Source organism: Pholcus phalangioides, unplaced genomic scaffold (assembly GCF_987345545.1).
Source record: "Pholcus phalangioides strain wild (caught in Gottingen) unplaced genomic scaffold, Ppha-v1.0 ptg000017l_1, whole genome shotgun sequence".
Lineage (NCBI taxonomy): Eukaryota > Metazoa > Arthropoda > Arachnida > Araneae > Pholcidae > Pholcus > Pholcus phalangioides.
The window spans coordinates 36436957-36453307 of NW_028301610.1; the positions used below are offsets into that span (position 1 = coordinate 36436957).

Here is a 16351-nt window from a genome sequence, read left to right on the forward strand (position 1 = left end):
ACTCCTTAGCTTTGCTATGTGTGTGGAAACATCATCTCCTGGAACCCAACCAAATGGAAAAAATTCGGTGCATATCTTGAATAACTGATCCTTTGCAGTTGCCTCAAACTGCTTCTTCAAAGCTTCCCATGTTTCATAGGCTGACTCATTGTCCATGATTTTTTGATACACACTGTCGGTGACCGTGCTTGCAATCATTGACTTGGCATAGCTATTTGCTTTCCGAAATGATTCACAAAGCTCTTTGTGCTTCCTAATTTCCGATCCACTTGCATTTTCACGAAAAGGCTCTGGCTTCCTCAGCTTGCCATCTATCACGTCAATCGCAGCCTCGTGATAATCGAGCAAATCTCTTATTTTCTTTTTCCATATCACCCAGTCACCCTCTCCAGTCAAAGGCTTGATGTGTCGGCTCAAATCCATTTTCTTTTCTTTTCTTTTATGAAAAACTAAGATTTGACTGCGCGGCAGTTCAATTCAGCAAATAGCCGGAACTTTAAGCAAACGAAAGTACCTCTCGGATGAGCGACGATCGCTTTCTATTTCTTCAACGGTTGTTTATGATGGCTGCCGGCGGCTGCTTTCTTCCCGCGCAAAAAGGCCGAACGTCGAAACCCGCCGCGACAATGACTATCTTCCGAGAAATAATCACGTTCCCGAATTACCTAGAAGAAAAATCCGATTTCCGATCTTTGCTGCGCATTTTATCGTGCGGAAAACCCATAACTTGATATAGTTTTAAAGCTTAGACTGGAGTTAACGTCTTTATTGAACATACCGGACAAATACACAACACACTACTACTAATATTGTGAAAATAGAACAAACATGAAGAACAACAATGTGGCGCCATCTGCTGAGGACTTCACAAACTCAAAACATTTAACATCATTTACTTCAACAGAATCGCCTGAAGCATAGAGGTATAAAAACTCTAGTTCTGTGTAATATCACACTTTGGGCTACGAAGAATTCATGGCGGACGGCTGAGCCAGAATGGATGTAACTCTTCTCTGGCAGTCTTTGGCCAGCCATGCTGGATGTATTTCTTGACTTCCACCAGAATAGGATTTTGATCATCAGGAGAGAAACCTAAGCAGATCGACAGCTCACTGGACGAGAGAGAGAGCAAAAACAATTTACAACACGCAGAGCCATCTTAAGAGCATTGTGGGCCCCATGCCAAGTGATTTTACTGAGGCCCTACCTGGGAAGTTCTCAAACAATTCAACTGATTCTCATTTTTCTGAGGCCCCCTCTTCTCTTGATGCCCTCGGGCCATGCTCAGGTGGGCCCATGCATTAACATGGAACTGACAACACTGAGAAAAATATCCCATCCTCATCAGCAATGTATAATAATCACTTAGAACTTCTGATTGAACATTTAATTAACACAAACATAGAGGATGGTTACACACACAAAGGGCATCATTGCTATCCCGACATTGCAACGTTTAGCTTGCATTTCCCGGTTTTTTAACATTTTACCCCAGTAGCCATTGAATGGATGACAGCAATGAAAGAAACAAGATTTTGATTAAACTATAAGCATTTATTCAATTATATGTTAACTATTAATATAACGCTTTATCAACAATTATCACAAACTTTTCTCTCAATATTATAACAGAACAATAAAACAGAACGGTCTCACCGCCATGTCCAGATTTTCACGTATTAGTTCACATCGTCCGATAAACACTCCCAGGTGTCTACCTCACAGCAAAAGACTCCCCAACACCAGCTTCAGACGGGTTTGGTGTCTCCAAACATGTTGAGGTTGCAGCTCAGCCACGGTGTAGGGAACTGGAGGCAAATGTCCATGGGTAGCCAGTCTGGCCACTTCACATGAAAACCATCAATGAGACGGGTGAGGTGCCAAGGGCACACTTCTACAGTTTTAACACATTATTTCAGAGAGATGATCTAGCTCACACCTCAACAGGGCACGACGCCTTAGTGATGAAGACAAGACGTTAATCGGGGGAAGGTAGAAGTGAGAAGTAAGTCAAAGTGAAGAACATCTCTAGCTGGTATTTATATAGCAGCGTTCCCATAATGCTCTACGATAGAACCAATCACAAGATCGAAGGTGCGGTATTGAGCTTGCATCTAATTTACATAATTTCATGAGAGAAAAGGAAATATTATAAAAGTTATAATACTGAATCTGGCAACCAAACATAACAAATTGCGGCTAATCGGCGGACACGCGATCGATCCCGGAGACAAAAAGGTAAAATATATTAAAATGACTAGAATAAGGACGATCTCCGCTGGGGCCTAATGGTAATGTTACAACATCACTGACTCTCTTTTAAAACACAACATCCTTCCTCAAGCTCAAGCTTTTGCTACCATCTGTCTGTCTCTTTTTGAGTTAGTCATATTTACAACAACACCGATATTTGAAACACCCCTCTACGACCATATTTTTTCAATTCTTGCAATTCTTATTTTGAATCACCTATAGTTTAATGTTAAACTCCTCTCAATATAATGATATCTTTTATTACAATAAACCCCTCTATAAAAATATTTTTTTAAAGATTTTGAAACTGTTACAATGTTATTTTTTTATATTTTCCCCAAAATATCCTTGTTCTTTGAGGACATCTAGTAATATCAGTATTCGGTACCACCACTGTTTTTGGTATCGCTACTTTTTGTATGATACACTTAAATGTTTAGCGATAAACCTCTTTACAGGAGCGATGCACATCGGAGTTTTATTTATTAATAAACAAATTTTTTTTGTATTGATAAATACTCTAAAGCACATTTTTTGGTGACAACACCGATTTAGGGATGATACCAACAGCATCATACATTTTACTTCACTTTCCGGGTGAACGCCCTAGACCACTAGACTACAGAGGCCCAGAATCTCTTTATCTTTCCTTGGAGCTCGTGTACACTGAAAGGGACCATACATGGATGGCCGGACCAGACTCAGGCCAAGCTCACAACTGCTGACGCTGCTACCAGATGGCGACTTATGCAAGGATGACGTCACTCTCCACTTCCATATGAAGGATTTAACAACTGGCTGTTGCAAAGATATATTTTAGAAAGAGAGAAAATTCAACTGCCCCTGCGGGGAATCGAACCCACGTCTTTTCACGTTCCGGGTGAACGCCCTAGACCACTAGACTATAGAGGCACAGAATCTCTCAATGGAAGCAGATAGTGATGTCATCCTTGCATAAGTCGCCATCTCAGCAGTTGTGAGCTTGGCCTGAGTCTGGTCCGGCCGTCCATATACGGTCCCTTTCAGTGTACACGAGCTCCAAGGAAAGATTGAGAGATTCTGTGCCTCTGTAGTCTAGTGGTCTAGGGCGTTTACCCGGAAAGTCAAAGGACATGGGTTCAATTCCCTGCAGGGGCAGTTGAATTTTCTCTCTTTCCAAAATATATATCTGCAACAGCCAGTTGTTAAATCCTTTGTATGGAAGCGGAGAGTGACGTCATCCTTGCATAATTTTTTCTTGCCAAAGGAAAATCCACTGAAAGGTTTTAGCACACAAAAAGAGATAAAAATCCTGTGCTTTTCACCCGAAGATGGAAAAAAATGTGTCACATGATAGCTGTTTTGGGTTAATAGTGGAGAAGAAAAAAATTCCCAGTTGACCTTGATTCATGCATACTTGTTATATAGCTGTTTTTCCTTCCTTGCAGGATGGATGGGTTTGAAGGCGGGGGGGGGGGGGGTTATAAGGGTGTAGAGTTACAAAAGGCCCTGGTCGCTCCTGAAGTCTTCTAGTCTGATGGGCCTTAATTTATTGCCAAAAACAGCTACTTGAAACATTTAACTTCCATGGGAAGGGTGTTTTCCTGTAACAATTTGCTTCTAGAAATTGTCTACATGAAAGTACTCTGATAATTGTTCCTGGGTGGGGTGAGGGGTAGTAAGTACATACATCAGCTTTTGCTTTTTTTCCCTACGTATGCATCAAGATGCAGCTGCAGCCACTGTTCAAGATCCACAAGATCCGGAGTATCTCTGATGTGCTGAAGAATGGGGGGGGGGGGGTAATATGTTGTTCTAACTTTTGCTCTTTGTTATTTATCCTCTACCCACACAGCAACAAGTTGCTTCTCCAGCCACTGTACAAGATAACAGAGGAGGAAGGATGCAAGTCCCTCTGATTTACTGATGTCTTGGGATGCTGTGTAAGCCATTTACCAACTTCTTTCCTATATCATCATAACTTATCATTCCCTTCACATTGAAAGGGAGCTCAGCAAATCCCTCAAGAGCAACCGATAGAGCACTGGGGGAGAGAGGAATGTTGTCCCAGGACACCACGCTATGGGGCATCAGCATCAATAGTCTTCAGGAGGCAAAGGCAGTAGAAGGTACCTCTCCTGCACCAAAAATGGTTTGTCCCCATCAAAAATGTATTGATTAAAAAACTGAACATGGAAACATGCTGTCAGAAAACTTTTCAGGGAATTCAAATAGCAGACTTATAAAAGTGTTGCTATGAAGAGCTTCATCAGTGTTGATAAACTTGGACTTTTCCATTCAATTCAAAATTTGTATGAAACCTATCTCTCACTTATTTCATTTATTTGATATGGATTCAATAACATAAAACTGCAAATAAACTGGATCTTGATCAACTATTTTTTTAGGTAAGTTGCAAAAGTGAATCTTTAGGTTCTACATAGCCTATTTAGTTTTCCAAGATTTCATGAATTGGATTTAGTAGGTGAATGAACTTGATCACTAAGAAAACTGTTAAAACTGTTAAATAAGAAAAATTGAAACTGGATTGTATTACTAAGCTTATTGCTAATTAAGTTAATGAATTGAATATTATATATATTTATTAATATAACTTTACCCCTCACAGTATGACATTCCATTGAATTTAAATAATGAAAAAGCAATGCAAAATGGAAATTACTTATTTTAGAATGATTTAGTGATATTTTCAGCATTCATAAAAATAGAATTCAAAATAAAATTTGGAAAAATATTGTGATTCGCAAAAAAAAAACTAGTGGGGGTGTCACGTTGGCTGACTCCCCCTCCCTTCCTGGCCAGTCAACATGCATTGCTAATGACAGCCCTTGTCTAAATGTTGGCAAGTGTGCATATACACTGCTCAAAACAATTAGGGGAGTAAGCAAAAAAGTGAAGAAAACCGTGCGAGACAGCCACGTATTGGCATACAATGGATAGCACACGCGTATCAATGCGCAATACAGAAAAAAGACGTAAATAAATTTGGAATTAAGCTTTAATTCTTTGAAAATTTGGAAAAAACATGAAAAGATGATTTAGGGCAACAATTTGGTTACATGTAAACGATAAAAAAAAGTACTGTTTAGACATGATGCATGAGTTTTAATAGGGCGTGTGGTCTCCTCGAACAGCTAAGACTGCTGCACACCTGTTTGCCATGGATGGGATGAGGTTATCGATCAGACTTTGGGGAATACTGTTCCACTCCTCAAGAAGTGCAATCTGCAAGTCTCGGACAGTAACAGGCGGCCTTCGTCGCGCAGCAATGTATCGTCCGAGCATGTTTGGAACATGCTCGATTGGATTCAGGTCAGAAGAGCACGCTGGCCATTCCATATGCTGTATTGTTTCAGCTTCAAGCATGTTCTCCACCAGACGAGCTCTATGCGGTCGGGCATTATTATCCTGGAAAACAAAGGAATCTCCAATGGTTCCAGTGTAAGGGATGACATGAGGTCACAGTATCTCGTCTGCATACCTTCGGGCCATCAAAGTGCTATTCCGAATGATATGCAGGTCCGTACATCCGCCTATGCTGATTCCACCCCATACCATCCAACCAGCTCGTCTGTATTGTGACCTTTCACAAACGAATGCAGGGTTATTTCGAGTGCCCCTGTCCCTCCATACCAGAACACGTTGGTTGTCACACTCCAGACTGAATCGGGACTTGTCTGTAAACAGCACTTGGCTCCAATCATGCTGCTCCCAATCTCGATGTTCAGCAGCCCATCTTCTTCGGGCCGCACGGCTTCTTCTACCATTGCACGTACTGCAATGGTAGGCAGACCATTGGCCTACGTGCATAGAGCCCTCCCTCATGAAGGCGATTACGTACTGTTTGGCTGGACACCCTTCGTCCTGTTGCCAAGAGCAACCGTCTTTGCAGCTGCGTAGCATTCTCTGTTCTGTTTCGACGGGATGTTAACCGTATATACCGGTCATCAGTTGCTGTAGTGGTGCGTGGCCGACTTTGCCCTGGTCGACGTCTAACATTTCCTGTTTCTTGGAATCGATTCCACAGCCTTGCAAAAACACTTCTGGCGACTCCAGCAGCGTCCGTGACACTACGTTGTGTTTGCCCGGATTCCAGTCTGCCTATAACACGCCATGCCATGGCACATTCCGGTAAATCACATTGTTGAGACATCCTCAAGTCACCTTGTCTCAAAAAAAAATACTGCGCAATCGAATTTCACAGTTACGGCAGTAAAACAGGCGTTTCTGCAGCCTCCCGATTTCTGCCCTTATCTCCTTTTTCTGGTTTTTGACGTCATGAACTTTGATTTGCATGTGAAGTTTTCTTCTTCCGTTTCCTGCTAGGCTTTAAATTATGGATGATTCATTTTATGTTACTTAATGGTATACATCTTTGCGTAATTTTGTTAAAACCATGTGCTCCCCTAATTGTTTTGAGCAGTGTATATCAAGCAGATTGTGTATCCTCTTCACACCTGAGCTAAAGTTGAGTATTAAAAAAAATTATTTTTGGCTGATTTGTGTTTATTGTATGTCAAGATGTCCTTTAAAAAAAAAAAAGAATTGAAAATTAATTTGGGTTGATATCATTACGAGGACCATTCGGATTAGGTGCACATATGTGTACCTGAGGTCTTAACTTAAATCAGTGTTTCCCAAAGTGGGCAATATCGCCCCCTGGTGGGCGATGGAATGGTCCAGGGGGGCGATAGAAGTTTCGCATTTAACATAGGATCCTATGGGTTCAGTTGAGTTGGGGGGCGATGAGAGAAAAAAAATTCTGAAGAAGGGGGCGATGGAACGAAAAGTTTGGGAAACTATGACTTAAATGAAACATTAAAATTATTTTAAAACTCTTAAAAATTTGGTGCACTTATGTGTACCTCTGGAGAGCGAAGAGGTGAAATATGCTGGAATATAAACATACAGTCTGTTTCAAAAGTTTAGGTAGGCACAGTAAGAAAATTGCAAAAAGTAGAAGACTTATAATTCAGCAAAAAAAATCCCTTGAGATTTATTTAAACACACTCACACACAAGACTGTATATACATAGTATCAAATTTTGAATATGTAAATATATAGTCAAACCTTTCTATTTCGAAACCGGCATTGATGATGTGAAGGTTGATCTGATCAAGGAAGTAAAAAATATTTTGAAGATTTTGGAATGTCTGAGATTTTTTCAGTAATGATCATAAAGCCTGCACTCAAATAAATTATGTATTCTGTTTTTAAGGGATTGCTGCTATTTGGACATGGATATCTTCGATTGATAGCAATGCTCTTACGACCAATAAAAAAAAAATTTCAACCTGGAATCTTAATTAAATGTAAATGTATTTCAGATGTATTTCTTAGTTGTAAAAAAGGGAGGGCTCCATGCAGAGATCTGTTCTGTGGGTATTTAGGTACTTCAATGAGCTGTTTAATTTGACATTGGTTTGTTTTTGGTCAATAAGGGTTCTAACAATGAGCAGGATCTGCTGTTTCATTGCTCTCAGGTCTGTAGAATAGTTCAAATAGTTAAATCCAGTATGCTCAAAAATCTTCCAATAGCACTGAGATCAAGGCATTTCTTTCTTAAATAATATGCTGCTGTTTGAAGTTATTTCTATATTTTCATACTAATTGAATCTAAATTTTATACAGGAAAAATGCCTGCTGAGAGAGATAATGCCTCGATACCTAGTGAAAACAGCCCAACTAAAGGTAAATAAGTGCAATGTGCTGTCAAATCAGTCACAGTTGTCTATCAGCTAAGTAGCTAGCATACCAAATTCTGGTTCAGTGTTCTGTAACTTTTTTCATGCAAAAAGCAGTATTTATGCTTATCGTCAGAGTAAAAATGCTTATATGGCAACTCTGACACATGCACTACCTTAAATCAGCATAAGGTTAATCCTTGAATGTAACTTGAAGTGTTTAATTTGAGAAGTGATCAGTACTTCACACGTATGAAATCAGATATAAATATCTGACACGTTTCAATGCTTTGGTGAGTACCTTGTGCTCATGAGCAACAGATTGAAGATGACTGTTCTAGTTTATCACATCAGGGTTTCAACTTTGGATAAGGCACGAAATCTTCCATATAGTGACCTGGAAAGTCAGGGAAATGAAGAATGGTCAAGGAAAATGTAAAATATTTTTCAAAAAACAAAAAAGATATACAAATATTTGATAAATGTCAGGGAAAAGTTCTGTGAAAAAAATTTAAGAACAAAAATTCAAAATTTGCAAGATCAAGATTTTGAATTATATTTCTTTCTTTCAGAGTTTTGGTCAGAGAAATGATCAAGTAGATTTTGTTGGATACCGCATATAATTGTTGTGGTACAGTGGTTAACTGTAGATTCCTATCCCAACTAGTTTGAAGTGAAAGAAAGTAAAATCTCACAGTGATAAAAAACAGATAGATGATAATTTTAGTAAAAAATTATCAGAAAATTTCCCATGTTTTTCATGTTTCCAGTGATAGTTGGTTGCATTTATAGTTGGCTATACCTGAAATTCTAATACAGTGAAACCTGTATAAAATGGAATGTCAAGGGACTGAAATTTTTTTCCGTTACGGAAAGGTTTCAGTTTTATGCAGGTGCACACGAAAACATATTCAGTATTTTTTTTTCTATCATTATGCAAAACTTAAATGTTGAGATGTTGAGAATATCATCCAAAATACTATAGACCAACGTGTATTAAACAGTGACATGTATATTATTACCGTATTTTGAATTTTTTTATGCTTTTTCAAATTACTAAACATTTGAATTTTCATACTTAATGCATAAATAGTTAAAATTCATTATAAAACGCCCTCCTGAATAGCAGTAGAATGAACACTTACTTATGTCAAAAGTGAAAAAAAATTATTTAAAATTAAAGTAATTGAGAAAGTGCTTACCTTTTTCAAAATAGTGACAGTGAGATCAACAACCAATAACCTTTGTGAAAGAAAGATTATACATATCTATACGTGAATTATTTTTGTAAATAATCAAGTACAGTTTTCTGTTCTTACACAATATGGTTTTTCCGCAAACATTCGAGCACTGTTTATCATGCTCAAAATCTCCGTCATTTTTATAAGCTGCAAAGTCCTGTAAATTCATAAGGCACTGAACTGCACTTGTGTACGAGTTTATCCTATGATCTTTTCCTGCAACTGTGTTGGTTTTCTCTTCATCACTGCTGCTTTCATTGGTAACCTGCCCCAAAATAGCAGTTCCAATACAGTTTTTATATGGTTCTACCACTGTTAGTTCATCATTCACTGTTACGAAGAATGAAAACAGAGTTATAGTTTCAGTATCAACTTTTTTTCATGCTTTCGAAACCCACAATATCGCATCAAGTAGGTTGATAGAGTTTTTTAATTTTGATAAACTTATGTATTTTTCGTCTTTGCCAGCAATGATTGCATTACAAAGCTACGGTAATTTGTTTTCACTTTGCGAGTCACTCCTTGATCCATTGGCTGTGTAACACTAGTTGTGCTAAGTGGGAAAAAAGCCAGTCTAACATGAGAAATCTCAATGTGAGGATGACAAATCACATTGTCAAGAAATAGCAGAGCCTGTCATTTTTGTTCCTTCATACTGTCATGAAAGGCAACAATCCACTCTTCCATGATTTTAGCTTTCATCCACGCTTTTTTGTTTACCTTCCTCTCAACTGTCACAGTTTTTGGATTTATATTCCTGAAACAACATGGTTTGATGAATTTACTAATAACCAGAGGTTTTTCCTTTTCTCCAGTCATGAAAGCACACAAAAACACAGTATGTCTTTCCTTCGACTTTTTGCCTCCAGCACAACTTTCTCCCTTCAAGCAAAGAGTTTTTCTTGGTGGGGCCCTGTAGAACAATTCGGTTTATCTCCATTTGCTATGTCTTTAACATTGTATCCTTCAATTAAATTCAAAAGTTTTTCACTCTAATTATTCAGTCTCAGGATCAACATCAGCAGCTTCACCACATACTTCCTTGAATTTTATTGAATGTCATTTTTTCAAAAACTTTCTAGCCACCCATTAGATGCATGGAAATCTTCTTACCCAAGTTCTGCAATTTTTTTTTTGCTTCAGCTTGAACCATTATCCCAGACATCGGCAGTTTTCTAGATCTGGTGTCCACAAACCATTCCCATACAATTTCATTAATTTGCTCATTTCCAGTCTTGCGCATTTTACATTTTGTTTCTCCATTTCCATTCAACCATTCCTCTCAAATTTCACGTTTTCTTTTGATAATGTCATAACATTAGGTTTTTCCAATAGCAAACTTGGAACAGGTGCTGTATAATCCAGACCGCCAAATCCAATATAATCCAGATCGCCAAGGGCACTATAAGTCGCCAACGCCGGTGCTCTCAGTTATGCCGATCGGGCTCTCGCTTTGCCGGGTTGTCATTGTTCTAGATTGTTCCTCCGTAGCTTCCATTGCCCATCCATTATAGATGGCGCTTAAAGCGCGTGCGATTCAAACGGATAACAGCGTTTTTTCCCTTTGTGCAGTAGCGTCATTGTCTTGGATTATTCCCGATGCGATTACCTTTCGTTAGTTGTTTTTAGCGTGTCTTTTCAAATGTTCGAATAGTCATTTAGTGTTTTTCGTTCCGAGCGTTAGGATTACATTTTCGTCGACCGGTAGGGCTGTATCCTTTTTATTTATTTTTCTTATTAATGTTCGTTACTTTATTTAATTTCCATTATTTATTTAAAAGAATCTGGATACCCGGAAATAGTCCAGGTTTTAATTTTTTTTTACATAGAATATGCTTATTTTTACACCATGCATGACCGTTGTTTATTTAAAACAATCTGGATACCCGGAAATAATCCGGGTTTTAATTTTTTTTTACGTAGAATATGCTTATTTTTACACCATGCATGACCGTTGTTTATTTAAAAGAATCTGGATACCCGGAAATAGTCCGGGTTTTAATTTTTTTTAACGTAGAATATGCTTATTTTTACAACATGCATGACCGTTGTTTATTTAAATATACTATTATATTTCATTTGTGTTTCATGATATTTTTCATATTTGAATGGGTTTTTATTATTGTTTTCCATGCTGGCGATTTTTTTTCAGCGTCCGCAGTGTCTAACGGCCTTGGCGACTTTTGGTCGGGTCGTCGGACATGTTTGGCGCCGAAAAAAAAAGTCGCCAGAAATCGCCAATCTCTGGATTATACAGCACCTGTTCCGCAAACTTTTTTGTTATCTCTAACACTTAAATTTTGCTTTTCTTTTGCACCTATGACCTCCACTTTTGTGTTCAAATCCAAGATGTGTTTCTTGTGACTGGTGGCCATCTCTGCACCGAATGAAATGCAAAACACATGAAGAATCCAACATAACATTTTCTTTCTTATTGCTTGTTGCACTTTTCATTTTTTCTATGCGTCTACATGTTTTTACACACTGCATGTCTTCAGCCATTAATTAGTGAGCCACCGCAACACACACTGTATCACACAAATTCCTCTCCCGAACTACTTTAAATGGAAATTGTCAACATTTTTCTCAGAAACAGTTTTTCAGAAAAACAGAAACACCATCATTTTCATCATAAACGAAACAGGCTTTTAATAAATCTGCTTTCATCCAAACCCAATCCCTTACTTCCAAAACTAGTTCAGATACAATAGTAAGCATTCATTGTTTTTCCAAGAAGTAAGAGTTCCCTAGCAAAACGGAAACCAGTACGACTTAATTTTTTCCCATTCAAGGGACAAAAACTTGCACTTGGCCAAAAATTCTTTCCATTCCACCAGGTTTTTTTAATCGAAAATGGACATGCCTTTCCACGTTAGACAGTTTCCGTCTTAGAGGTTTTCCCATAATGGAAAAAGCATTCATTATCCACTGGACTATGGCTCTGTTCGATTCAAGACAGGTTTCCTTCTGATACAGTGTCCGTCTTAGACAGGTTTCACTGTAGCAATATTTTCTTGCATATGGGTTGCATTGGGTTTTCTTAGACACAGCCAGATTTTTAAGGAGATCAAGATGCTCAAAGCATCAACCGAAGGCTGAGCTTTAAGCATACAGGGTGGCCACAGTTAAACTGGCACTACGCAAAGCCATATGTAGCTCAATTTTACAACCAGAATGGGGCAAAATTTTGTGTGATGATTACTAAACACACATGATGGATGATTCTGTGAAAAAAGAAAGTGTTCCTAAATTCAACAATGGGAGTGTTCATAGCAGAATATTTGGTTAGAATGCTGCTAATAGCTTTGAAAAGCAAATTCTTAACTATGTTGGCGGCAGCAACAATATCAAATTCTGTCTAAAGAGAAGGAGACACTTCAAACATTCGGATTATCAATTGTGCTCAACTATTTCTTTTGCATTCACAAAAAATTACTGTTCAGTGTGGTTTTACAGCATATTCCATCATTAAATCATGAGAATGTTGCTCCATCATAGAGGTTTATCTGTTCTATTAACAAACAAGTACAGCACAATACTTAGCCATTTTCTCATTCAGCCACTTTAACAAAGGTAATGACTAGAGCCTGGAAGTTCAGGCAAAATGTCATAAATGCCTGCTTTTTGCCTGTTTTTGAATATTTAAAGCAAAAATGGCTTTTCTGAATTTTTCCTGCCGTAAATGCCTATTTCGTTATTATTTTGCTTTTATCCACGAGTTTTAGTCTAAGTTCACCAAAAACTTATATTAATCTGTCATAAGGTTGAATCCCTAACATGATGGCAATAATGGTAGCTTGACATCTCTGTTCTTTCAGTGAAAATGACTCATGCAAACACTTGGGGGAGGGGGGATAGTGCACATGGGAGCCCAGCCAAGGTTTAGAAAAAAAGAATGATTATTGTTTATAGCTGATATATCTGCACATTGTACAGTAGCATTAACATTAAATAGTCAGTAGGGAGAGGAAAAACAACTGGGGGCACTACAAAAAGCTTTCCTTTTCCCTTCATCTGTCCCTTCTTTTAATCAATGTTTAGAAAAGAAATGAGATAAGGCAATAGGAATCACATTCTGTGATCTCCAAGTGAGAAGGGGCTTTGAATTCATAAAAATAACCATTTGTATGCAGTTCTCATAAAATAAGAGAATAGCAGATCCTCGTAAAATTGGACATGTTTGCTATTGTCAGTTTGCAGACAATTGGAGAATTTTCCTATACCAATTTTCAGGAATCTTTTTTCTGTCTTTCTCAGAAAACGTTGAGCTGGTGCCAATACTGACTAAAGTACAACAATTCTATTGTATAGGCCTCTGCCTACAGTATTGTATAAATAAATAAAAACAAGGAAAATGGAGGAAAAAAACACCACAAAAAAAAACCCCATCTCGCTCTCCATCTCCACGCACTTTCGAAACTGTCTCTTAAGTTTTCTTTTAAGTTGCTATCAATGGGATCACGAGTTGTAGATGCTGGTAGAAATCATTGGCACCCCCTCCCCAATGTGAATCAAGTGATCAATTGTCGAAAAATATTTAAATACTGCCACTCTATCAGTAGATTTGTGTGGGAAAAATCTGTTCGAAGGCAAGTGAAAGTGAGAAAGATTCTGACAAGCTTGCCATCAGTGAGTCAGTTTTTCCCATAGCTCTGAAATGCCCATGTTTCTGTATTAATTGTTGTAAAAGTATACATGTGGATAGCTCTTTTTATAACACGTGTTAGTCTCAGTAAAATCATGCCAACAGTAAAAGTTTGTGCAAATAAAAAATTAGAAAATTTTGTGAAGGAGTTTGGCTATGATGTTTTCTTTACCAATGGAAGTGTTTTGTTCTGCAAGCTATGTGAACATTGATCAACTTTGAAAAAAAATTTGTTGTTCAACACTTGGAAACATCTAAACATAAATTAGCAAAAGATGGAAAAGTATCATCCATGGTTTCCACATGTTTCCAGGAGTCCTCCAGAAAACTGCAGTTTTCTTTAGATTTATACAAAACATTCATAAATGCTGGCATTCCACTTTGGAAACTAGAACATGATAGTGTGTGGAAGTTTTTAGCAAAGTATACCAACCAAAGTGTTCCCAATGAATCTACTTTAAGAAATATGTATTTAGATGAGTGTTATGAAGAAGTTCATTTTATTAAAAATGACAGAACAAAAAATATATGCCTATCGATTGATGAAACATCTGATGCAACCAGAAGATACATTGGAATGTGTTTGACGGTACAATGAAAGAACAACAAAAAACTTTTTTCTGACATCGGACAAACAGCACCACGATTGCTCAGTTATTCATCCAGTCATTAACTCTACTTTGGCTGGATGGCATCAGACATGAGAAAGTGCTTTTGTTTTTGATGGATGCAGCCCCCATACATGAAAAAAGCTGGGAATGCATTGAAAGTTTTGTTTCCCTACATGCTGCATGTGACATGTCTTGCACAGGATTGCAGAAGTAAGAGGACTTCATCCGGAAGTAGATATGCTTACTTCCGACACAAAATTTTTTTTTTTGCAAAAGCTCCTTCTTGAATTCGAACTTTCAAGGAAATTGCTCCCAACATTTAGTTACCTCCAAAACAAATTCTTACAAGATGGGGCATGTGGATATCGGCAGCCACATATTATTGCTTTAATTTTGAAAAAATATCTGAAGTGGTGAATTGTTTTCTCGATGAAGATGCCATAGCAATAAAGGAATTACTCCTTAATTCCAAAGTCAGAAATGATTTCACGTTCATATCAATGTATTTTGGAAAATTCTCCAAAGTCACAGAATCTTTGGAAAGGAGAAATATTCCTCTAATAGATGCATTGGAAATTGTGCGCAGCATCCTAAAAGAACTTGTATATATTCCTGGCAAAATCGGTGAAACTATCAGAGAGAAATGTCAAAAAGTGATTTCCTCTAATTGGGACTTCCACACCATAAAGGACATAGGGAAGTTTTTAATGGGGATACCACGGTAGATCTGCATATTTCTCCAACTATTAAAAGTTGCTTCGGTTTTGCGCCCATCACCTCCATCAAAGTAGAGCAATTCTTTTCCATCACAAAACAATATTAACTGACTGCAGACAGAACTTGACATTTTAAAATTTGAAGAAACATGTCGTTATTACGTGCAACAAAAATATATTTTAGAACTGAATCAATCTTTGGTAACAACCACATCACAATGCAAATGTAAGTAATATTTATTTCATATGACAACATTCCTGATGTTATATACAATGAAAACCAACTACAACGATACTTAATATAAGGTGATAAATCCCTCTACTAGGATATTTTTCTTAGTCTTGTTTAGAAATGCCAGTGCTCTAATGTTAAACTATTGCCACTTGATATAACGATTACCCCTTCGCAATGATATTTTTTCTTGATCCGCAGAGTACTGTTATATCGAGGTTTTACTGTATATGAAGCATTTTGTTATTATTTTACATGATAATGTCTTCTATTAGCCAAAGCATATAACCCTTAATTTTACTGTTTCTCCCCCCCCCCATTTTTTACATTATTTATAAATGCTTTTTTTAGTTCCTAAATTTCTGAGCTGTAGTAATGACTGCAGAACCAATGCAATGACTATAGACTGCTGAAAGGTAATAACTGGATGAAATAAATTTTATAGAAAATGGGATGCCTTCATACACAGCTATACCAGTGCAACAATTTTTGAACCATTATTTCACAGATAGAAGAGTTATCAATTGTTTCTTTCCTATTGGATGGTCACCTTGCTAACCCCTATGCTGTAGGGATATCTCATGTCTCAGATCTATCTTACTAGTGTTCCAAACTTGGCAAACTTGAAAGATAATTTAACACAGACTGATTCCTTCATACTTCAGAGGTGTTAAATTTAGCTATGGAGAATATTTTACCCTGGGTGTAATTCCTAGTCTGCTAGAACAGTGTGTACATTGAACATGAACTATGACGTCCTGAATATAGCGGGATGTTTCAGTTCAGTTTTATCGCTGTAACTCATTTTTTTCAGTTTATTACAAGTCTTTAACCACTTAACAGTTCTACCCGAATATTGTTCAGGTGCTGCAAAAGGGTCTTTTTCTGATTTGCCTAAACGCCGCTTGGGCAGCATATTTTTCTACCCCTATCCTCTGTTTTACTCAGCTTTTTCTCTTTTTTTTAAT

General features: G+C 37.6%; 1 protein-coding gene across 1 annotated transcript in view; it reads left to right on the forward strand.

Annotated features, from left to right (window-relative positions):
• Nucleotides 1-16351, forward strand: part of pcx (pecanex) — a 359123-nt gene that overhangs the window by 141612 nt on the left and 201160 nt on the right. Inside the window, exon 10 of the mRNA XM_089247188.1 lies at nucleotides 7886-7945. Coding sequence (XP_089103314.1) covers nucleotides 7886-7945 — 60 coding nt within the window. The remainder of the gene's footprint in view (nucleotides 1-7885; nucleotides 7946-16351) is intronic.